The sequence below is a fragment of the Bemisia tabaci genome, chromosome 8 (assembly GCF_918797505.1).
Source record: "Bemisia tabaci chromosome 8, PGI_BMITA_v3".
NCBI lineage: Eukaryota > Metazoa > Arthropoda > Insecta > Hemiptera > Aleyrodidae > Bemisia > Bemisia tabaci.
In genome coordinates this window covers 20,453,197-20,477,204 of record NC_092800.1, presented here as the reverse complement: position 1 = coordinate 20,477,204, position 24,008 = coordinate 20,453,197, and the positions used below count along the sequence as shown (strand labels likewise).

The following is a 24,008-nucleotide window of genomic DNA, read 5'->3' as shown; positions in this document are numbered from 1 at the left end:
TTGCCTCGACATCGCGGCATGCACGCAAATTTCACAACGGTTAATGGAAAACATTAAAGATCCCACATTTTCACCTAAATCACCATTTAGCATTTTAGCTTCTTTTTTTTTAACATTTTTGGTGGTATCATTTAGGCGACTTTATATCCAACGCGGCTCTCGCCACAAATCGTCAGACAATTTAACTTGGAACATTACAGTGGACGTTCTTTTAGCCGACGGAAAACGACGATACAGAATATGAGTGCGTAAAGGTCAGCAGTAGATCAGCAGCTTGCAGCAGGCGATTTTGAATAAAGTAAAAGCGCCATTAAAAGATTCAAAAATACAATTATAAAATTATTGCACGGTTATATTATTAAAATATCGTGATGTGAAAAGGCAAACCGCAACGGATCAGGAAATAGACTTATAGCTGCATCACAAGCGCTGAGTGCACCTGCGGGCTGATTTTTGAAATTGATAGACAAGCTGTAGGCAAAGAAGACACAAGGAGTATGGAGCAATCCTATTGGTTGCAATGGGTGGTTCTTATAGACAAAAGGAGACCCACTCCAGTGGGTATTGCCGTTAGTTAGTCTAGACGGGCGTCGATCATTTCCGCGAGTAACTGAAAAAGGGGCTGGAAATCGGCGATCATTTCCGCTAGGAAATCATCGATCGTTTCCGCAAGTGCAAAAAATGAATATGCACAACGTGGCAACTCTAAGTTGTTGGAATGATCTAGAAGGAGGTTTGCCGCATCACATGTCGCATCGCGCTGCACTGATAAGAAATGAATGAAAGGTGCGACACCGCTGACCGCTCTCTCGGAACTGAAACTGATCAGTTGGTATCAAGTCAGTGCGTGACTGCGTGTGCGGGATGGATGTTCAAATTTCGGAAAAGTACGTTAGTACGCGAGGCGGAAATTGCATAGTAATTGAAAATTACAAATTGTGTCAAGCAAATGTACTTAAGAACGGAAATGTGCGGTATCGGTGTACGATGAAAAGTTGTAGGTACAGTGTTTTAGTTGATAAATCCCGCGAACATGTTTTGGAAGTTAAGAACGAACATTCTGCACCAAATCACCAATATTCTGATGATGAAATAACGAGACAGAAATTTAAGGAAACTTTAAAAAGAAAAGCGACCGAAAACATCAGAGAGAAACCGTCTGCCATAATCGGTAGGAATTTATTGGCAGAGGGGACTGACGCAGTGGAATTTCAGCACATAGAGTCATTACGGCAAAGTATGTACAGGAAACGAAGAAAATTAACGAAGAACCCTTTACCAGGTAGTAGAAACGAAGCTATCAAACAATTATTTGACAAACAGGAACAAATTTTGTTTCAAAAGGAACAGTTTTGTTTTGTTCACGACACCGAACCCATAGTAATTTTTACATGCACCGAAAACATGAACTTATTGAGTAGCTGCACCGATGCCTTTGCAGATGGAACCTTTTCATTCGCCCCTCAACACTTCACGCAATTATATACTATACATGTTTACGTTCAAAAATTTTACGTTCCTGTTGCTTTTTGCTTCCTTGAAAATAAAACGGAGGCCACTTACAATTTAATGTGGCGACGGTTGTTGGCCATATGCGAACAATTAACAGGTAAAACTTTCTGCTTTTCACACTTTTACGCTGACTTTGAGAAAGCTGCTCATAATGCCGTACTAGCAATGTTTCCGGAATGCCTTATATTGTGCTGCACCTTTCATTTAGCTCAGAATTGGTTTAAACATATTCAGCAAAACAAGTTCCTTCTTAGAGAATATAATACGCCAGATTCTGAAGTGGGCAAATATTTGAAATATTTTTTTGGCCTGCCATATTTACCGCCTACTGAAATAGAAGCAGGTTTCGTTGATTTACTATCGATTGCACCCCCCCAAGTGCCATCTGATTTTTCCGATTATGTCTTAGAAACGTACATAGACGAGGCGGCACTGTTTCCTCCTAGCATGTGGGCAGGCCCCCCCTCTGATGGGCCAAGAACGACCAATGGACCTGAATCCTTCCATAGCAATTACAATAAAAATTTTTACCATCGGCCTTCAATTCATAGTGTCACGCAAGTTTTACTAGAAACGCAAGCTCTCACAATGACAAAAATTAACTCAATCAAGAAGCAATCTACAAATGTTATCCGGAAAGAAACCGCCGATCGACTTGCAACATCCATCCAGGCATGGAATACATGCAAAGAAGCATTAGAAGGAGGCTCTGAAACGGCTCGCTTGAGGTACCTGAAGTTTATGGGATACCGATTTCACGGGAAGAAAGTTTAAAGTTTTCGACTTAAAATGTGACGTGATAATTATTTTATCTTAAAAAAAAACTGTGCGCACAGTTTCTTTGTTGTTTTTTTTTAAAGTGGATTTTGAAATGTTGAGATGTGCAAAAATCCTTACCGTGCGGACAGTTTCTTTATTTTTTTTTAAAAAGAAAGAGGTTTTTTGAAATTTTGCGATTTGCATATACGTGATTTAAGGGAGGGGGGGAAAAAGTTCCGAACTTTTACTTTTTACAAAATGAAGTGGAGTTTTGGAACTTTTTGTCAACCGACCTCTTGTATCTTCTTTTGCTACTTCAAATCACAGTCTTCTTCTTGAATCTTCTTGAATCAATGGGTGAGTACATTAATGTTTATTTAGGGGATAGTTTCAGGTTTGCCGACGTTGCCAACTCCTCCAAATGGTAACAAAAATTGTCATGAAATAATTTGCGGAAATGATCGCCGATTTCCAGCCCCTTTTTCAGTTCCTCGCGGAAATGACCGCCGCCGCGTCTAGACCGACCTCCTTTGTCCATTGCAACCACCCGCTTCCACCAATAGGATCCCAACATATCCAGGTTGTCTTTTTTGTGTATCGCTTTGTCTACCAATTTCAGCAATCAGCCCGCTGTAGACAAGGCACGAGTTAGGTTACATTCTGATACATGTTTCGGAGTTGAAATTTCATTCGTACACGATTTGGACAGCAAAAATTGCGAAAATTAACTCCTAATAGAGATGTCCAACGTTCTTTAACGCACTTTATGATGAAACGCTGCACTTCCTGCTCATAAAAATACAATTCTCTACGGGAGTTAAATCGCGCACTACAGGTTTCCGTGAAAGTCTCTGCAGCAGAAAAATAGGTACATATATAATATAATAGAAGGTACACAACTATTAACATAAACCTCAAAAGCTTAAGAGGTAAATTTTTCCGGCTGCCACAATTAATCCGCGCCCACATTTTAGGATTTTTCGCCTCCCTGGCACAGCGACCATGTTGTGACGTACAGGTGGAATATGATGTAGATAAATACATTCGGGGCATAAAAAGGTAGTTGCGTTATCAATTGGAATTTTATTGAAAATGCCATCAGTGCATCATCACTCGAATCACCAACCTCTTTCTATCGACTCAGAATTATTCAAATTGATGACTGAACTTATATGTTAACTTTTAAAAGTGGAAAGAAGTAGTTTGCTTTTTGCATGGTGATAATGTAATAAACTGTCACGTTTTGCTAAGAGTGTATCAACCCTGTAACAAGTAATTGAGAGGTTTCAGTTTGTGTGGACATGTGTAGCGATTTTTAATTTAATTTTTTCCCCTTTCTAGACATGTTTAAGAAATGTTGGGACAACGCAGTTAAGCTGACAGTTGGTCGGAAAACGGTTTCGGTCTCTGAAGCCGAGCTCGATCAGCCATGTAAGAGAGGAAAACCTGGAAACGACGAATTTGCGGAATTTACGAATGTAAAGAAAGTGGAAGTTGTATCACTTGATAATGACGACTGTGTATCGTCCGAGGAGGAAGCAGAAGAAAATAGAAACATTCAGAAGCGCATCTTTCCAATGGAGTAATTGATAACAGCTCTTCCAAAAAAGGAAATGAAGGAGGTTCTTCCGAAAGAGGAACTGAAAAGCACACTTCCGAGAAAGAAACTGCACAAGGTTTTTCCGAGTTTTTTTTTTTTTTTTTTTTTTTTTTTTTTTTTTTTTTTTTTTTTTAAAAAAAAAGGAAAATTGTTGTTTTACACCAGTAAATTTCCCTATTAAAAATTGGTTTGTGTTGAAATTAACACGAGGTGAGCTTCGTCCTTCCACGTCAGTTCAGGTTCTCTTGAACCCTACCTTTTCATAGTTGTGTAGTTGATACGTATTTCTTCTGTTCAATAAGATAGTGCGGATTAGTCCAAGAGCCATTTCAGGTCGTCTGTTATTTCGTAGTGTCCATTTCATTCCCAACTCCAGACTCCACAATGGCAAAGATTGAGATACACAACGTTCTTTGACGCACTTCATAATGAAACGCTGCACTTCCATGGTCATAAAAAAAACAATTCTCTGCGGGAGTTAAATCGCGCACTGTACGTTTCCGTGAAAGTCTCTGCAGCAGAAAAATATGACAAGATCAATCTTTGCGCTTCGACTCAGCTGTTGCTCGTTGTTTACACTCCAGACAATACAGAAAAACCGTTGCGTTGTAGTGTGCGATTTGACTAACGTAAAGTATTGTTTTTGTTGTCACCGGGCAATCCAAATTCCCCATAACCAGTGCAAAAAGGATAATTTCTTGGTTATGAGTTGATTACAGTTTTCGTTGAGCGAATCGTGTTATACGTAAAATTTTGGTGAAGAGACGTTTGTCAGAATACTTAAATCTATACCTGGTCTATTCAGGCGAAAAAAGCTAACTTATGGTGTCGAGAATTGTTGACTATGCTTATTCTCTGCGTTTTCCCTGACTTTCAGGAGCTCATTCTCCGATGAGAATCTGAAATTTTTCCCCACTTCCCCAAGATTTTCTTGGGAAAATCTATGTAACTCTCGATCCGGAGTTCCATACATGAATATTGATTTGTCATCTATCAGCGAATCATAGGGCGCTTATTCTATTTTATAATTCCAAAAACGTTCCTGATGTTTACATTATTTGAAAGCCTCTCATTATTATGATGATTTAAATATTCGAGAACGTCTGATCTAGGCTTCCCCAAATTCTTATGCACCATCAAAAAAAAATCGCGACGGAGTCCGAGTATTACCAGATCACTCGGAATACTGTTTTGTGAAAATTGAGGGCGTAGACTTATAAAATTTCAGAGAAAAATACTTCGGAATACCAAAACGGTAAAGCTGGGAATTCCTCTTGAATATAATAAATATATACCTGTCATTTAAGTTGGGTTCAGTATGATAATTTTCTTTATAAAAGATACATCAATAGTCAAAAGTTTTAGTAAAGATATCACTAAATATTAGATCTCATCAAAAGAAAGAAAAAATGGTTTAATACGTACCAGCGGTAGGTTATTCGATTGTCCGACGCCAGGCTGAAAGCTAGGGTGTCCAATTTTTGACGGCGAAATCCAATTAAGAGTTTTTTTTTGGCTGGAAAAAAATCACAAAAAAATCTCCGGGTCGTAGCTAAAGGCTAAGTGGCAAGGCACTTGAGTGGTTTTTACCGATTTCTCAACTTGCAAATGTTAGCAATTTCGCAGATTTTTTTTTTTTTTTTTTGGAAAATGCAATTGAGCTAGAAAGTCTCAAATGTGGAAAATAAGACTTCTGATAGCATATTTCAAGAGGAAAATATCAGTTTGGACCCACGAGGTCCACAAATCCCTCCTTTTCTGCTCTCAAAATGCAAAAATCGTCAATTTCAGCTACATTTCAGTAATCAGTCAATTACTGCTTCAATCTAGCACCTGCACTGAAGGAAGTGGCGAAAGGCAGCCTACAGTGAAGGGGTTATTATTCAACTCTTGCTTGCCGGGTCCCAAGTCCAATGTGCGTGGCTAGGACGGGCTGTATGGCAAGGTGAAAATTGCATTGTGGTCTAACAATAATATGAATGATTGATTCAGAGGTAAAAAACGCATGCTATTTGGGAAATTATGCATAGTTGCAGAAAAAATATGCAACGCATTTGTGTGCAGGCTTCAGCCTATCTTTACGCCTTAGTCTCATGAGGGAGAAAAAGAAGGTAAAAATAGTTACCAGAGCTCACCACGGGGAGGCCCTGCACTCGGAGCTCCACCCCCAACCCCTTTTGGACAGTAGCGTGGCGTGAATTGCGATATATCGATTGTTATGCTATTTAAAACTATGGTAAAGAATCGTTTATAAAGGCGTTCGCTGCGAACACCCTGTTTATCGATCCTTTTCCATAGGTTTAAATGGCATAACAATCGATATATTGCAAAGCACGCCACGCCACTGCTTTTGGAAGACTCTGACATTTGTAAATTGTGAAAAATTGACTTCTCACCATCACTTATGGCATCTAGACGTTGAAGTTTCTGGGCCTACTTCAAATCCGGAACTTCGATTTCGTGTCAAACTTCGGCATTTTGCTCCGATGGTTGAGTCGTTGGATGATGATTAGGTGTTTCCCTTCCGGTCCGATGGGCAAGGTCGAAACCTCTGTCACTTCCTTGACGCATCTTTCTACCGCTTGGGAATGGCAAGGAAATGATGATTCGTGGCTGCAATTATTCTTTTGCAACTTTGAAACGTCTTCATAAGAAGGATTTGACAAAATTGAGGGCACCGTGACTGTTACTGTGTCCCGGTCAATCAACTTGCTGTAATGATCAGCTACAAAACTGAATATTGGTACTTCGATAGTGCGGACATTTTCCTTTATGATCTGCAAAAGAGATAGCACTATTTAAGTTTTTTTTTCTAGATTCTGATCAGGAGTTGAAGCAGCTTCTGAAAGCCAAGCGTATACGGAAGCCGACACTTAAGATCATATCTCAAGGTTCTGTTTCAAAAATAAAATTTCAAGAGAAAGGAGTCCAAAGTAAATTGTCTCATTGAAAGTCATGTCATATGGTAAAATTTGTTCATTTTAGGTAATGAGGATTTGCACAAACACTAATTGATGTGTGTTAGTCAGGATGTAGAATTTCTTCGATTCTGGTTTTACATGGGATGGCTGTCAAAGCATTCATGAAATGGCACGGGCTCGCAGATGTTACTATCACAGGGCTCTGTATGAGCTGATCATAATTTTTCTAACATTATATGTTAGAAACATTAACCAGCTTATGTAATTTCATGAAATTTTTGATCTTGCAAATCAACTCGAAAACTACGAGAATACATACTTGATTACAATGTATAAATATTCCCACTTATATGTACGGCACTTTTTTGAGAAAATCCGATTTGTTTTTTTTTTTGCCGTCATAATTTTCAGAGCCTCTTCTTGAAGCATTAAAGAAAAAAAAGAAAAGAAAAGAAAAATCACAACAAGTTAAGTGCAACAATAATGATCCGTCATCCATTACAGAGTGAAATGTGACTAGCACTTTTGCAAGTTAGCAATCTGAGATACATGGTTTAATTACTCTGTTTTGCTGTAAATGTTCAGAGATACTCTTACATTGCTTGATTTCCATTTCTTTTGCAGATGACTTTCAAGTAGCCATGGCAGACGCAATTTGATTCACACAAGGAAAAAGGTCAAAAAATGAGTCAGAGAAAGATACTGGAAGAGGTCTGCGCATTAAAAATCTAAAAGAATCATATCTTCTTCAGAAGCAGACAGTTCAGAAGAACTGACTCCGCCAGAACGCCCCAAGCAGAGTTGCACAAAAAATCGACCCATCCCAGAATTGACTCGACAACCGGTACCTCAAGTACCGCTCATTTTTTCGGAAGAGATTATTTTAGATGAAAATGAATCTGAGAAGATGCAGTCACCGTCCCCTAAAGCAGTTAAAGCCAAAAAACCACCAAGCACAGAGAAAAAGTCGGAGAAGCTGTAATGCCCGTTAAAAAAAAAACAAAAAACACAATTGTGCCTCTATGAAAGCACCCACTGAACAAAAGATGGCTAGTGCCCTGTGTATCCTCTCACGTAAGTGTTTCAGATTTTTATACGTGTCTCTCTTGTAAATGTAAAAAATCATATGAATCTGGTTCTAAATTTGTGAAAACAATAACTGCACAGTCCTAGTTGCATCAAAACATTTCTCCACTCAATCGTAACATCCCTTTCTTTTCCTCTCAATTATAGGAATTTCATTGTACAATTTCGTTTGTCATCTTTAAGTCAATTTTCAATATTGTTAGACTAAACCACAAAAAACTCAAAATAGAAACCCCAAGAAAGGCCCAGTGGCGGAAAGAATAGTGTCTTTCTCAGAGGCAGACAGTTCACAGGAGGAGCAGTCTCCAGAACGCCCCAAGAGATGCACCAAAAACTGTGAAACCACCCATCCCCGAGTTCATACCACAATCGATACCACCAGTGCCACCCATTTTTTCAGAACAGAATAGCAGCGTATTTTTAGATGAAAGTGAATCTGAGAAATCTCAGATGCAGTCAGCATCGCCAAAAACAGTAAAAGCCAAAAAGCCAAGCACCGAGAAAAAGTCTGAGAAGTTTTTACGCCCTTTGAAAAAAAGCGAAAAGCACAATTGTGCTTCGATGAAAGTACCCACAACACTCCAAGAGATGGCTAGTGCCCTGTGTGTGCTCTCACGTAATTTTCCAGGAAGCCCAGAGAGCTTTCCATTCTAAAACGGTGGAAAGCCACAGAGTTGCGTATGTTTTCGCTGTATTTCGGTGTAGTTCTTCTAAGAGATACTTTAGCGCCTGAAAAATACCAACATTTTCTAAATCTACATGTTGCTGTAACAATTCTTCTGGGCCCAGTGCTTTGCGCAATTCAAGAACTGAGAGCCTATGCACGAGACTTACTGAGGAACTTTGTCGAAAATACCCCTCTACTTTATTCTAGGAGGTACATGGCAGTGGCGTGGCATGCTTTACAACATATCGATTGTTATGCCATTTAAACCTATGGAAAAGGATCGATAAACAGGGTGTTCGCTGCGAACACCTTAATAATCGATTCTTTACCATAGGTTTGAATGGCAGAACACTCGATACATCGCAATTCACGCCACGCAACTGGTACACGACAGCGACAGCTAATTTCCACGATCTCATTCATATTGTTGATGATGCAGATTACTATGTTACACAAATTCCCAATTTTACATTGGATGACATTTCATGTTTTCCCTTCGCAAATTATTTGCAGGAGCTGAAAAGTTTAGTATTTGGTTATAGCCTACCCTTGCAACAGCTTGTGCGTAAAATCTGTGAATTATTCTGCTCGGATGTCATTACAGAGAAGTATAAAGATGAGGTATTTGTAGAGCCCATGTTTTATAATATCCACTATGATGGACCGTTACCTACAGCATGCCGCTCGCCTCAGTACAAGAAGTACATTTTTCGAAATTTTGAATTAACTGTCACCGCCTCAAACAAATTTTGCATCATGAGTAATGATGATATTGTATTCATCGAAAATTTTGCGTTTTCTAGTGATCTTGAGTGCCAAGTTATTATTGGCAGAAAATACGAGAAGGCTGATTTATATGGGGATCCACTTTGTGGTGGTTCAATTGCGCATTTTTAAGGTTGAAAAATTGTCAGGTCTTCAAATTTGGTCTTGCTCCAGTGTCCGTCGGAAAGGTTTCACACTTCCTTTTAAAAATGGCTAGGCAATATTAGTCAAGAATTCTTCGCAAAGTTGCAGCACTGATAACTGATGGGTTTTCACATCGACTCTTACGTGTGTTAAGGATCCTATAGAATCAATCCCCTATTCAACGTTAAAATTTGCCACCATTACATTCATTCTGAACAAAATCCCGTATGATTTCTTCTTTTTTCAGGTCAACAATTGAAATATCCCAAAATAATTACTCTAAACCCTGTCTCAAGACGCCAGGTTCCTCGGTTTTTTTTAATGCACCATCTGCGAGCGTCAATACAGTAGAAGGAGCATCAAATGGTTCGGCCGCGAGTGCAACTCATAGCAATGCACCTAATATCACGTCACCCGCCATACACTGAGAAAAAACTATGGCTTATAAACCTATTAGAGGTAAATATGGAACACCACTAATAGTAGTACCTCTACATATAATAATAGCACATATACCTTAGTTATGGTACGGGGTACCTTAATTAGGTACAGAGACCTTAGTATGGTTCACAGACCGAGAATCATTAGTTTATTTACGATATTATAGGTGTTCCATATTTACCTCTAATAGGTTTATAAACCATAGTTTTTTCTCAGTGTACCTTGGCAATCTGCAGGATCGATATTTTCATCCGACATCCAGTCACCTGGCGGACCCCCACAATCTGCAGGATCAAGATGATTAGTTTACCTAACATCCAGTCACCTGCCTGACCTTTACCATCTGCAGGATTAAGATTTTCCTTCTTCAAATATTTGAAGAAGGAAGAATCAATTACTTTCGCAAGACGGGTAATTTTCGTGGAGAATTGCGAGACAATTCCTTCGTGTAAAGAGGAGGGACAACTGTCAATTAGGAGAGAATAATAAACGACGTAGGGTTCGAAGCAAATGTGTCTGAAATGAAGGTAAAATTCATTATTTTCAAAGCTCTAAAGCATACATTCACCGATTCAGAAAATTCGGAAGACCAGCAGTTTTTTATAAGCAGCGGTGGAGACTACCTCCAACCATGAATTTTGGAAGACGGGAGGCAAGTCACGGGTAGGGTACTGATGAAGAATACTACCAGAACTATCTACGTTTATTTACCCAGAGATGATGAGACTTCTGATGGAGAGTTTGAGTCTGGAAAAACAGAAAACTTTGTAGTAAATTATTAACGACACAGTGGTACCAGATATGTAGCATCTTTTGCTGGGATGACGAGGGAGCGTGTTTCAACTGCTACGGCAAAACATTGTGAGACTTTCCCATGTTTCCTTTCACAAAAGTTTGTTTGATTGAATGCTCTTTGAAAAGCTGCTGGAGACAGTGCCAGAAGGCCGGTCCTTCATAAGTCTGACCCTCAACACCGATAAAGCAGCAGTTTTCAAAAGCTCACAGAACGCACTGTGGCCAATCCAGGGGCACATCGATGAGCTACCACCAGAAGAAACGTTCGTAGCGTACAACCTTCTAGTGGCATCATTGTGGTTTGGCAACCCTGAGATTTCTATGACGACATGAATGAGTCTTTCGTCGATGAAGCACAGCGACTGGCCACTGAGGGAGTGCGATGGTACAGAGCTGCAACTGGAACATACGAAGTGACAAAAGTTTTTTTCTGTTTTGCCTCCATAAATGTAGTCGCCATATCGAAAGTTCTGAACATCCATGCCCACAATGGGAAAAAAAACTGCTATATGTGTACTCATGAAGGAGACATGCTAGGCCAAGCATGCAGATATGGACACGGGGAAAATTACGTGCTGCGAACAGCAGCATCAATTGAGCACGATATGTTGCAGGCACATGAGACGAACCAAATTGTCAATGGTTTTAAAGGTATTTCCCCCTTAATCCATCTACTATCCTTTGCCTTGCCGTTTGCAGTGGTTATTGACTACATGCACAGCTTTCTGATGGGACTCTGCAAGTATCTAGTGCTCAATATCTGGTGTAATAGTGCCCTCAATGACGAAGACTTCTACCTGGGCCCTGCGAAACGGCACCAGATCCACCAAAGAAAGATGGCCTTACACACTCCGTCCGATATCTCCAGGGATCGAAGATCATTATTTCAGTGCTCGAGCTGGAAATCGAATGAATGGCGAGCATGGCTTTTTTGTTATGCTCCCATGTGCCTGAAAGACATCCTCCCTCAAAGGTACTACAACCATTTTTGCTTGTTGAGTGCGTCATTGTTTTTCTTTACTCAAAGCTCCATTGAGAAAGTAGAGATTGGTACCTATGGAGGTTACCGTCCCTTATTTGTTCGCCAGTACGAGGAGTATTATGGCTTAATACACTGCACTCATAATCTCCACTTGACTGTCCATATTAAAGAATGTGTTGTAAGCTTCAAACGCGAGACATGAGAGCCCTTAAACTCATCAAGCTTAGGGCGATAGGTACCCTAGTAGCAGCCCTTGTAAAAAAAAACGTAAAAAAAATATAAAAATTTGTAAAACGAAGTCAAATTTACATGATTAATTTTTTACGTAAAAATTACGTGAAAAAAACCCTAAAAATTTTGCCGGATAAATTTACGTAAAAAAAATGTAAAAAAAAGTTAAATTTACGTAAAAAAATTAGTCCTGTGTGGATAACTTTTTACATAAATTTTATGTACAATTTATATAAAAAAGTGTAAAAAAAATTTCTAGATTATCGACAAGGCTGACATTTTTTTTACATAAAATGTACATGAATTTTACATATATTTTAAATGAATTTTAAGTCCGTATTCTACATCAAGGGGTGGTTTTTTTTTACATAATTTTTATATAAAAATCACGTAAACTGTCATAAAAAAAAAACCAAGCGATATTTCTGCAGGTTTCATTTTTTTTTATATCAATTTTACATAAATTTTAATTCCGTTTTCTACATCAAAGGGTGTTTTTTTTTACATAATTTTTATTTAAAAATCACGTAAACCGTCATAAAAAAAAACCAAGCTATATTTCTGCAGGTCTCATTTTTTTTATATCAATTTTACATAAATTTTAATTCTGTACTTAACTTCACTTAACTTCACGCTTCTTCATAGAATGGACCTTCATTATATGTAGGATTTTGATATAAAACCTAGGCGTGAAAATGAGGGAGAAAAGAAGACACTGCAAAATTTCTATGAGTAACCGATTACTTCAAATGCAAAACTGTAGCCCTATTCTCCTTGTAAATCATCAGGTGGGGGTGGGAAAGAATATTTTGTGGGTGCAGTGAAACAAACATGCAACTGCACAAGACCCTTTTCAGCACGTGATCAACCAGGAAAAAAAAATACAAGTTAAAGGAGTGATACAAGTTATCAATATTTTAGGTTTGGTTCCTTATATTTTCTCTTGTTCTTCACATTTTGTGTTTTCTGTTAGTTTTGGATTTCCTTTTTGGTTGGCCTTTTTTTTTTTCACCGTTAGTTTACCAGATCAACTGTCTCTTTGCGTTCTCAAAAAAAGAAATGTATGAGGGAAGGCCTTGTCTCCACGGGACGTTTTCATGGGATTTGTCCCAAGTTCGAATCACAGGAATGAAACTTCTGGTATTTTTCTCCCAGTTACCGTCTCCACAGGACAGGGCTCATACAGTCTTGCGACTAGTTTGCGCGGGAAGATAAATTAGTTAAAGTCGAGTATTTAACCGAGATTTAAATAGTAATTGCACTCAATTCACAATTAGCCACATTATTTTAACTAAACAAACATGAACAATGTAATGAATAAAATATCGCACAATTCGTTTTCACTTCTTCTTCTCTCAGTGGGTCCTAGGGGTACAAGTACCATATTTGGTACTGGGAAAAATATTGATTAACTCAATATTTTTCCCATCTTTGTAAGCGGGATTTTTCCCTGGGACAAATCTCGTGAAACGGCTCGTGGAGACAAGGCCGAAGTGAGCCTGGAGTAGAGGGTGGGGGAGTCAGACTTTGAAGTACACAACAATGGCTGATGTATCGATATAGGAAATCAAAATTTGTGAGTCATATCCTCCATGAACGCCACAATTTCACTCCTATATGCTTAGTAATCATTTCTCTTCATTGTTTCTGAAAATGTATAACAATCGTTACATTTTCTCCGTTCATCGATTCAGTTACATTCAAAAATGGAATGATTTTCCTTGCATTGAAGCTTTGTCTGTGTATTATACAATGGAAATATTCAGACATTCAAGTTACACGCGCATGCTTTCTGTAATGTTTCCGATTCTAATCCAATCTAATTTCAGAAAAGAATTATTTATTTGTGAAGTTGATGTGAAGTTGTGTGCCAAAATACTGATAATAGAAGGTGAAAAGATTTTGTGGATCAAAAATTTTTTGAAGCGCGCCTGAACAGCCTTTACGTCGCCCCCTGTAGTCTTAGAATTTAAAGTAAATTCATACAATTAAATTTTTTTCACGGAGTTGTTCCCAAGCCCAAGTACCTTGATGGAAAGTGGAAAATCACAGACGGATTAATATGACGGTTAAATGTCTAATTAGGACAAATGGTATACACTATTCAGACTTTATCCTACATTTTGGTAGTCAATTCGGAAAGCTTCATTTTCAAAGTATTTACCACATGTTAGAAGACATGAAAATTGTTCACGAGGGTAGTGCGCAGCAGCAAAAATATGCTATTCATTATTTGGGCAGCTCCTGCTATGTACTCGTAAGAGACAAAGTCTGACTTTGGGGTACACTTAGTCGATAATGTGTTAATATCCTCCTGACATGCGGCCATCAGCGAATAGTAAGACTAGATTTTCTTATGGTGTAAAAAAGAGTAAACATATGCATATTCAATCACTATAATACTCTGAAAATGAAAGTTTCTGATTGAATCTGAAGGGGCGACATTTCGTTAACTTATCGTCACCTCTTTTGATACTTGGAAAAGAAAGCGGTTGAGTAGAGCTGCAAATTTACTCACTAATAGGATGATGTTTCCAGTTTCCATCGCTGAATACGGGTGGGATTTACTTGTAAATTCATACAACGCGTGCACAGAAGTAAATTAAATGCACAAGGGTTTGAAGACCACGTCGGGATGAGGACTCGCTTCCTCTTCTATGTAGTGGTGTGGATAATGAGCTAAGCAATTCACGGCACCAAATACTCGGTGAATAACTGCTTGACCAAAGAACAGAGTTAAAATATTGATCAGCCATAATGTATTTAATTATTTATTTGAGGACATCCGACTTCCGATCGTTGTTCGAGCCATACATTCGTCTTTGGTTTAACGCACAACAACAAAACAACATAACCTCATCAACATACCGCCACGCCGCGCCGGTAAGTCGTTGCCGGTAAGGAGGCAACGAGGAGGGGGGCAAGGGGCAATTATTTTCCGCCGTTTTGCAAAGGGTATTGTTCCAGGTCCCGCGCGTTTCTTTGTCTTGTCGAGGATTTCTGTGAATGTGCTATTTGTCTTGTGCTTTGTGGTTGACTTATGTACTTCGTATCATGCTTCGTATCTAGAGAAATCAAAAGAGTGTAGAAGTTCCATAAGTTCTTGATCTGCCTCCCTCCAACTTCAACAATGAGCGTAAGTACTTCATACTTCAGGTTTGTCTATTTTAACTTGAGCAAGTATAGAATTCGCATAGGTACATGAGTATACTCGACATGGCGTGGCACCACCGTGCCTGCTCAAAAGTTCATATGTCTTTCATCTTTGCTGTTACGTTCAAGAGACGAAATCGTTCATGCAATTTGAGTTGAAGCTAGCCATTCAGCAGTTGGACTATGACGGCTGTACCTCTAAAATCAAGGTTAAAACTAGAGAGTGATCCCATGCCCTGCTAACAGTTAGCTTCGTACCCCAACCGTACCAACAATCAGGTTAGGACAATGATTGTTCGTTTCACATAGGAAAGTTGCTTTTTTCCGACTTGTATCAAATTCAGAACAATGTATTTGAATATCTGTCTCCAGGCATCGAATTCAGGCTATTAAGTGAGTTCAGGACAGTGTATCTGTCTAATCATTTATTTTAATAACCTGCATAATGTCCCATGTAATTGAGCTGATGACAAGAATAGTAATTGACAGTTCCACTTTCTGCCAGCCTACCCGCTCCATGGAGGGTACGCTTTTTCATAGACCACCTCCTATCTGAAGTTTCTGTACTGTTGTTTTAAGCTGACGGAAATACCCGACAGGCGACATCACACGGCGAAGGTAGTAAATTAAAAACCACACAAAATTTGGGTGACCAAGCCTTAAAATTCAGATGTCTTTTCGAGAAGCCGAAACGTTTCAGGGTTCCAAGAACCGCATCCTCCTCTCCCCATCCCTATCAATGCCTTTTAAAACAGCTGAATTTTCAGCCTTTGTTATCCACACTTTGTGTGGTTTTCTAATGCTTGTCTCGTTCCGGGCTGCTGTGTTGTATTCTTTTTCAAATCTTCTGTGATAGAAGTCCTATTTCAAAATCTGAATTGAGACTCCTTGCTCAGTTTTCATATTGCTGTTAATAGCTGCTATACAGATTGCTGACATCCCAGCAGCTATGTGGCTAACGTTCTCTGATGGATCTCTTGAAATGTTTGTTCAAACAGGGACAGAAGCGTGGGAGGTCCTCGGGGAACATCACCAGGCAGGGGGAATGGAAAAGGAAAAAAAGGGCAGCAGAACAAAAGACCAATTTTTACGGCGAATCTGAAAGCTCAATAGCTTCATCATCTGCCACAGTTAATTCCTCTGTCATTGCGCTTGAATCTGATGACGATGAGCCCTCGTTTTCAGGCACTCTCAGTAGTACGCCTCAAAAGCAATCTGGTCTGCAACATGTTCAAGCGGACTGTAGTTTCTTTAATGTATCCTCATTTTCAAATTTTCCTGATGATACATGCAATTCTACGTTCCACGACTCAGACACAAATAGTGTCACAATTGCTCCAGGTGAAGGTTTCAATGAGTACACTGAGGTTGCACTTGCTACAGGTGCAGATGAATTTGTAGACGATGTCTTTTTAGAAGCTGAAAGTGATGCTTTTGACTTGCAGTCATTTGATGACCCAGTAACTTATTGCTTGTTTTCGGGTGATGACTTCGATGAGGATGAGGAAGTTTTCTTAGATGCAGATGATGGGAATTCTCGAAACGACGAACAAAGAGAAATCGAAGAACTGAATGAAGAGGAAGTATTTGCTGCATTTTGTGAGGGCCTAAAAGAAGCATCTGCACCAGATGTCGATCCTCTATCCAACTTAAAAACATTTCTTCGAGAATGGTCACTAGAACGTTGCACTCCTCTTAATTCTCTTACCCACCTTCTCCACGGTCTAAAATCAGAACATCCAGAATGTTTTGACAGTCTGCCCTCTGATGCACGTACCATTATGAACACACCAACCGATAAATTAGATCCTGTTGATGTCCCACCAGGAAAATATATTCATTTGGGTCTGTTGAATCAGTTTGAATTCATTGGAACTGTGATCACAGAAGCTACCGTGCTTACTCTGTTACTACTGTTCAACATTGATGGAATGCAATTGTTCGAAAACAGCTCTTGGACACTGTGGCCCATCTTAGTGACTATTGCATCCATACCATCCCTAGCTGGAAAGGTTTTTGCAATCGGACTTTATTATGGTCCTGCAAAGCCGAAAGATTTTTCAGTTTTTTTAAAGCCTTTCGTCGATGAACTGAAGGAAATTTTAATGAAGAGTGATGTATTGATCAAAGGTCAGTTTGTACCAGTACGACTTCTTGGCTTCTGTTGCGATACACCTGCACGCTCATCCATTTTAGAAACGGTTGGCCACACAGGATATTTTTCCTGCTTTAGATGCACCACTAAAGGAAAAACCATTAGCAAGAGGAGATGTTTTCCGAATGTTAATGCCCCCCTTAGAGAGGACAATAAATTTCGAAACAGAGTCTATAAGAAATTTCAACCTCCATCAAAGGAGGACTCTGCTTTATTGGAAGTTCCATCATTGCACTTCTGTAAGTCATTCGTGTTAGATACGATGCATATGGTGTTTATCGGTTGCACCAAGGCCTTCCTTACTTTGTGGGTCAAGGGGAAACGGCCACACAAGTTGCGCCCAGCCTTGCGTCAAGAACTCCAAGATCGGCTTGAAAGATGCATCCCGTTCATTCCAGCAGAATTTTCCCGCAAACCCAGAGAAATTCACCAAGTTGCCATTTGGAAAGCCACCGAACTGAGGTTGTTCTTGCTATACCTTGCACCAGTCCTCTTAAAAGGAATCCTACCAGTCGACAACTACCTCCATTTCCTTGAGCTAAGTATTGCCATGACCATTTACCATAGTAGAACACTCATTGCTGATGAAGGGAATCGAAAATATGCAAAGTCTTTACTTGTCCATTTTGTCCAATCGGTCAGATCATTGTACGGAGAGGCTTATGTATCGCATAATTGTCATTCTTTAATTCACCTTCCTGAAGATGTTGAGTTTTTTAGAGAGTCTATTGATAATTTCACTCTTAACAGCCTATCGGCATTTCCATTTGAGAACTTTATGAGTTTTTTTAAAAGATTCACACGGGGTCGAAGCAAGGCTCTGCAACAAATTGTCCGTAGGCTACGCGAGTTATTTGGATCTGTATTCTGGAGGCAGAAATATTCCTCAAAGCCTAAAGAAGGTATCAAACTGCTCAAAGAGCACAAGCAGGGGCCAAAGCCTCTATTCTGCAATGGTCGGCAATATAAGGTAGCCGAGTTTCCGTCATTCACTCTTTCTTCAGAAAACCTGGCTGATTGCACATGTGGCACTGACAAAGGCACCGTTATCCTTGTTCAAAATTTTATTTACGATGAAGAACTGGACACTAAATTTGTTGTTGGCAGGAGATACCTCCAAAAGTACAATTTGTTTGCTGAACCGGTGGCGGAAAGCTCAAAATTGGGAATTTAAAAAGTAGCTCAGTTATCGAAGAAAGTCGAAAAATGGCCACTTTCATCCATCGTTACAAAATATGTCAGACTTCCATATAAAGAACATTTTGTTGTCTTTCCGGAGCTTCATATTGACTAGTAGCTTCCACACTGTCCTCGCCTATTTGTTAAATTATGTAAGTACAATGAAAACAAATTTGGTGTAATTCTTTTTCGGTTTTTGCTTTCGTATTGCTTGACCTTCCTGGACTTTTCTTCCTCAAATATTCTTGAGAATTTCCAATTCCTGTAAGCATTCGAGTTGGTTTTTAAGTTATCCCTGAGTTATTCGGTAGGTCTAATTAGCAGCTTATTTTTAATGGGATTCTTAAGTGTGCGTTGTGAAAGTATTGTGGTTTGAAGTGTTTTGTTAGTTGTAATTCTTTTTCCTGAAGCTTAAGACATATTAGCGGCTCTGGTGCTTGCACTAGAGCTGCTATTTTTATTTTTTGGTCGAGCTGAAGATGTCCTGTCTTAAATTTCAATTTTTCCCCCTTCTCTCTCTTTTTTTTTCTCGTAGTTTTTTAGTTAGTTAGTTTTTTTAGTCAGTAAATTTTTTTATACACACTACTGTTTTCTGCCTTGTTATTGAAGAGCAAATACAAATGATCGACCGCTTTCATGGGTTTCAAACTTTCCGTCCTTGCTTCATTCATTCTTGCTTGTTATTTTGATTTATTTTTTAACACCAACTGGGACAATGGGTTTACTAGGTTTCACCTTTTTATAGTTTCTGCTGGTCACATTTGCTGTGCACCCCAACTGCAGCACGTATCTTAATCTTCTAACCTTAACTCATGCCTCACCTTCACCGATTGCATGTGCCTCACAGCTGGAACCGTTTTGTACTTTTCTTCCATATTCTATCAGAATTTCCAAGAGAATTCTGAAAACGTGGTTTTCTACTCTGAACCCCATATTTCTTAGGATTCAAATGTAGTCCAACATTCCGATGAAGTTAAATAGTAATATTCAAAGCACTTTTATATAGATCGCTCGCGTGAAAGGAAGTAACTTTTTTGACTCATTGTAAAAGTAAACAACAAATGTGCCTTAAGTTTCCCTCAGAAGATAGGTACTTTTATAAATGTCGAGCCATACACAGTTGTTCCTCATCGGGGAATGCAATTCATTACTGCCCTTATTACTGATTGTTAGCCTATTTGCATTTTTGAAAAGAATACAAATAAAACCATAGAATAACCCTTACATCAAGCTAAACAGTTGAGAACCACTACCAGTTCCTTTTGGATCCTTTGAAAAATTGTACTTTCAATTATAAAGCGTTCTTCAATGTGGCGTTGCTGTTAGTTTTAAGTTTCCATGCTTGGCGAACAGGCGTTACTAAACATTTCTTATTGTTTGCAGGGATCAAAACCGACCAAAGATTCTGCAAACCCAAATGAAGGACTAGTAGAAGATCTTTGGACGTTAGTCTTCAACCTGGAGGAAGATGAATATGATGTTTTTTCAAACAATTGGATCCAAGATGATAAGGAAATCGAACAAGGCGTATTCAACGCTAAATATCCTCCAGAGAACTTTAATGCCAATGTTTTAGCAAAAAAAGGACAACAATATGCGGATAATTGGAAAACTGTGACCGTCAAATTAATCGAAAAGAACTATCGTAAGCATCTTCCTAATTTTATCCAATTTTCAGCATCTCATACTTTAATCTTATTCATTTCCATCTAATTTGTGTCCTTCAAGTTAGGTAACTGTACTGAAACAGTGCAAAAGTCAATTTTGTATCGAAAAGTACCAAAACTTTTAACGAACCAATTGATATATGGACCGCGTCAAACAGAATGGAACCAAGCCACATCAGCTAGGTATTGCCAAATTCAACAGGGGAATTCGATTTTTTATGAGAGAATGTTTGTGCGGATTCCTTTAGAAATTTTAAGGAATTTGCTATTTATTATGGAGAAAATTCATTGAAATTTGCACAAGAATCAGCACAACAGTTTTCATGTAAAAAATTAAATTGCCCTATTAAATTTGGCAGTAGCTGATGTGACTTGGTTCCTTTCTGTTTAACTTGGCCCATATGTAACTGTCCACAGAAAATGACCCCGAGAAATGACACAAAGATGCCCATGAGACCTTTGATCGCGACAGAAAAATTTTACTGCAATGGTTTATACAGATCGGTGACGAAAAATCAAACTTATGAGAACTCAAAAAAGTTTTTTATTCCATTCGTACATAGTAAGCTGTTGCGAGCAGTAAAGTTCTATTTTGTGCCAACATCCAGTGTCAAGTTTCATTATTAGCTTGGAATGCCATGCCCTTATCACAGCTATCTACAATTTTAAGTAGTTTTTTTCTTCAAAACTGCTTTTTTTAATTGCAACTTCCAGCTCCCATAACTATGCTTTGGTTTGCCATTTTCAGGCGTTTTTCATCTCAATATGTTGAAAGAACTGTCATCTATGCTTTTGTAACTCAAATTAGAGTTTTAGTACACTAAGGTCCCTTCGCATATGTACTGTCTACATGCACATGATTTTTGTCAATTTATAATTATCAGTTCCCTCAAATTTTACGTGAAATCTTGAAAAAACATACAGGGTGTGCAAATGACAGAATATATCAAAGATAATTTCTAGCCCCTGAAGATTACTTGACCACACCCTTAAAATTTGCAAAAACCAAAAAGTTAACATACGTCACTCCGTTATCGTTACATTGCATTATCATTTGTCGTCTGTAATTTGTCATCACACAAAAGTACTCCAAACGGAAGATTAAAATTGCTGAGCGACTGTAAACCTCAATTTATTTGGGGGGGGGGGGGGGTGCCAGCATTCATTCTGTGGTACTTTTCATTTCCACTCTCATTCCTGAGTCAAGATGAAGGACCGAAATTAAAGTGGGACGAGTACTTAAAATAAGTCTGTGTGAATATAAAATCGAATCAATTTTTCTGTACCACTATCGGTTCATTTTAATTTTTTTCCCACCTCTTACAGAATCATTTGAACAAGCCTTCACTGACATGGTGAGACTTACAAAAGGCCACCGTCTGAAAAGAGACAGTGATGCAGAATTGGCAAATTCTAAAAGGAAAAGAATCATGACGAAGTCGATAGAAGATTTTTTCGCCGGCAGTTCTAAGAAGGGCAAGGAGCCGAAGCACAAAAAGAAGCCAGTTTTAACTGAGATTCCAAAGTTTCCTGTAGACACAGTGAATCCCAAAACTCCGGATGCTAGGAAGAAGTCAACCCCTAAATTCCACACACCTGAAGATCTTTCAGCAGTCGAGAGCACCAGCTCAACGAAAGACAGAATTCATGCTGAGTCTCCACCCAAAAGAGCCCATGAGAAAAGTAGCAAAAATAAGCACTCATCTCAAAGTTTCTCGAGCCCGCAGAAAGACAGAATTCATGCTGAGTCTCCACCCAAAAGAGCGCATGAACAAAGTAGCAAAGATAAGCACTCATCTCAAAGTCTCTCGAGCCCGCAGAAAGACAGAATTCATGCTGAGTCTCCACCCAAAAGAGCGCATGAAAAAAGTAGCAAAGATAAGCACTCATCTCAAAGTCTCTCAAAACCGCAACAGAAAGTCGACTCAACTCCCAAGGACATGAGCTGCGAAGCATCAGGGGGGTGTTCGTTCACACATAACTCCATAATAATATACATCAAACTATAAACAAATGCTGAGATGCATTAATGATTATACTAAAATTATTAATTAAATAGCAAACAGTTCATTTCAGTATTCATTCATGGAATGACAATTTTTCTGTTTCAGACATCATGGGAAAATTCACGAGCTCCCCTAAAACTACAAAACTAAAAATTAAGGATGGGACGGAGAAACGCAAATTTTTTGGCGAGTTCACAGACGAAGAATCAACTGTAAGTACTTATACATTTTATAAAATGTTTTTAACTTTCAAAATTATTTTCCTTTGAGCGAGTGGAAATCAACGTATTGTTAAGAACATGTTAACTATTAATTGTTACGTGTATAAATAAAGCATTACAATAATAGCTACATATAGCACAATAGTCAAGTACTTTGACAGTACATGACTAGATATCAACGATACTAAATTAATCTATTTAACTTGTTTTCGCAACTGTTTCAGATATACATCAATGCCTGGGGCGAGAACATTCCAAACGAAGATCTTTCTGCCAAAAAAATCAAGTTCTTTAACTTGGTATTAAAAGAATACAAAAGTACGAAACATCTCGAATATAATTCAAGATCTTTCTATGAATTTGTAAACGAATAATTCACCTGCAATAAAATCCTTATATGTATTAAAATCTGTATTACTTCTGTACCATATTTTACCGAAACACATGAGTCATACTTGCAAAATTTTTGATTAAAAAAAATTAAAGAAAGAAAAAGTAGAAAAAAAACATTAAATCTTATATGAGGAAACCTATGGTTACATTCCATAGTTCTCGTGCAGTCTCGTGCATAGTTTTCGCCCATCCCAAGCAACAGATGTTTATGAGTTTTATGCGCACATTTACGTAGTCTTAATTGAGTCAGAAATTCGCGTGTATGCCACGATATTGATGTGAATAACTCGCAATTAATTATAATGATCTTAGAAATTCGCTAGGAACGCGACGTATTTGCCGTGATATCGTGTAATTTCTAATTTGTTTTACAAAATCCCTGGAAAAATCAAGTTCTCTCCGCGATGTAGATGACAAACCCGCCATTGCTGAGAATTAAACGAAACCGCTGGTTAAATCCCGTAATTTTCGCGGCTGAAAATCACCAGCTAACTTCAATTAAACATTGAACTAACAAAAGTATCAAATCTTCATGAAAATAACCAACTTTTGATTGGGTATTTTTCATTATTACAATTATCATATGAGCTTACTGAAGAACAGACCAAAATAGCAGCATACTACTAATCTCTACTTTTTTATCAAACCAGTGTGTCTCGCCAATTTTGAAATAGTAGATGATAATTCAGAAACACAATTAGTAACTGATCACTAATCACAGTGATTTCTGATGGTGGGGTTTTCCTGTGCGTAGCACGGGTTTTCTGCTAGTTTTACATAAAAAAGACATAAATTTATATAAATTCCAGTTTTTTTTACGTAAGAAAAACTTAGATTTATGTAAATGTAAGTCTTTTTTATGTCAAATTGGCAAGAAGGCGTCAACTGTGGTGTAAATTTTACATAAAAAAAATGTAAATTCATGAACTATTACGTAAAAAAAATTTAAAAATTACTTTTTTTTTATGTAAAAAAAAAAAATTGCTACTAGGGTACCTTCTTATTAGTGTGATTAAACAGTTGATAACGATATTCCTTTATGATTCCGCTGCCTGCTACCATTTAAGTGCTGAAATAAAAATTTTACATCGATGGGCAACCATTAATCAAAGGTGGTACCAATGAGCTTTGGCTAACTCTAATGAAATTAATCCTTGAGAGTATGATCTGTCAAATCATGCCTGTTGCCCTTTAATATGGTCCCAGGAAACCTGCTGACAACGTGGAGTTTAAGGACGAATTTAATGAAGAACTAAAGGTTTTCTGCATAGATGGCCTAGAAGATGATGGAACAAGGTACCAAGTAATTGTTCCGGGTCTTTGATACCCCT

The 24,008-nt window shown here is 38.4% G+C and overlaps 2 protein-coding genes across 5 annotated transcripts in view; one reads left to right on the top strand and one right to left on the bottom strand.

Annotated features, from left to right (window-relative positions):
* Positions 1–2,789: 2,789 nt before the first annotated feature.
* LOC109035634 (uncharacterized) overlaps positions 2,790–24,008 on the bottom strand; it is a 226,466-nt gene continuing 205,247 nt past the window's right edge. Inside the window, exons 2-4 of one of the 4 annotated variants that reach the window (XR_011900341.1) lie at positions 6,268–6,648; positions 5,297–5,387; positions 2,790–4,383 (exon numbers count right to left, since the gene is read on the bottom strand). The gene's annotated coding sequence lies outside the window, so the exon portion shown is untranslated. Of the gene's footprint in view, positions 6,649–24,008 lie in introns of all 4 variants that reach the window. The other 3 variants (XR_011900339.1, XR_011900340.1, XR_011900338.1) reach the window with 3 other exon arrangements.
* On the top strand, positions 13,579–23,994 carry LOC140225220 (uncharacterized). The gene is made up of 2 exons (XM_072303357.1): positions 13,579–22,275; positions 22,509–23,994. Exon 1 carries the CDS (start codon positions 16,025–16,027, stop codon positions 18,383–18,385), a length of 2,361 nt encoding a protein of 786 aa, XP_072159458.1. The 5' UTR covers positions 13,579–16,024; the 3' UTR covers positions 18,386–22,275; positions 22,509–23,994.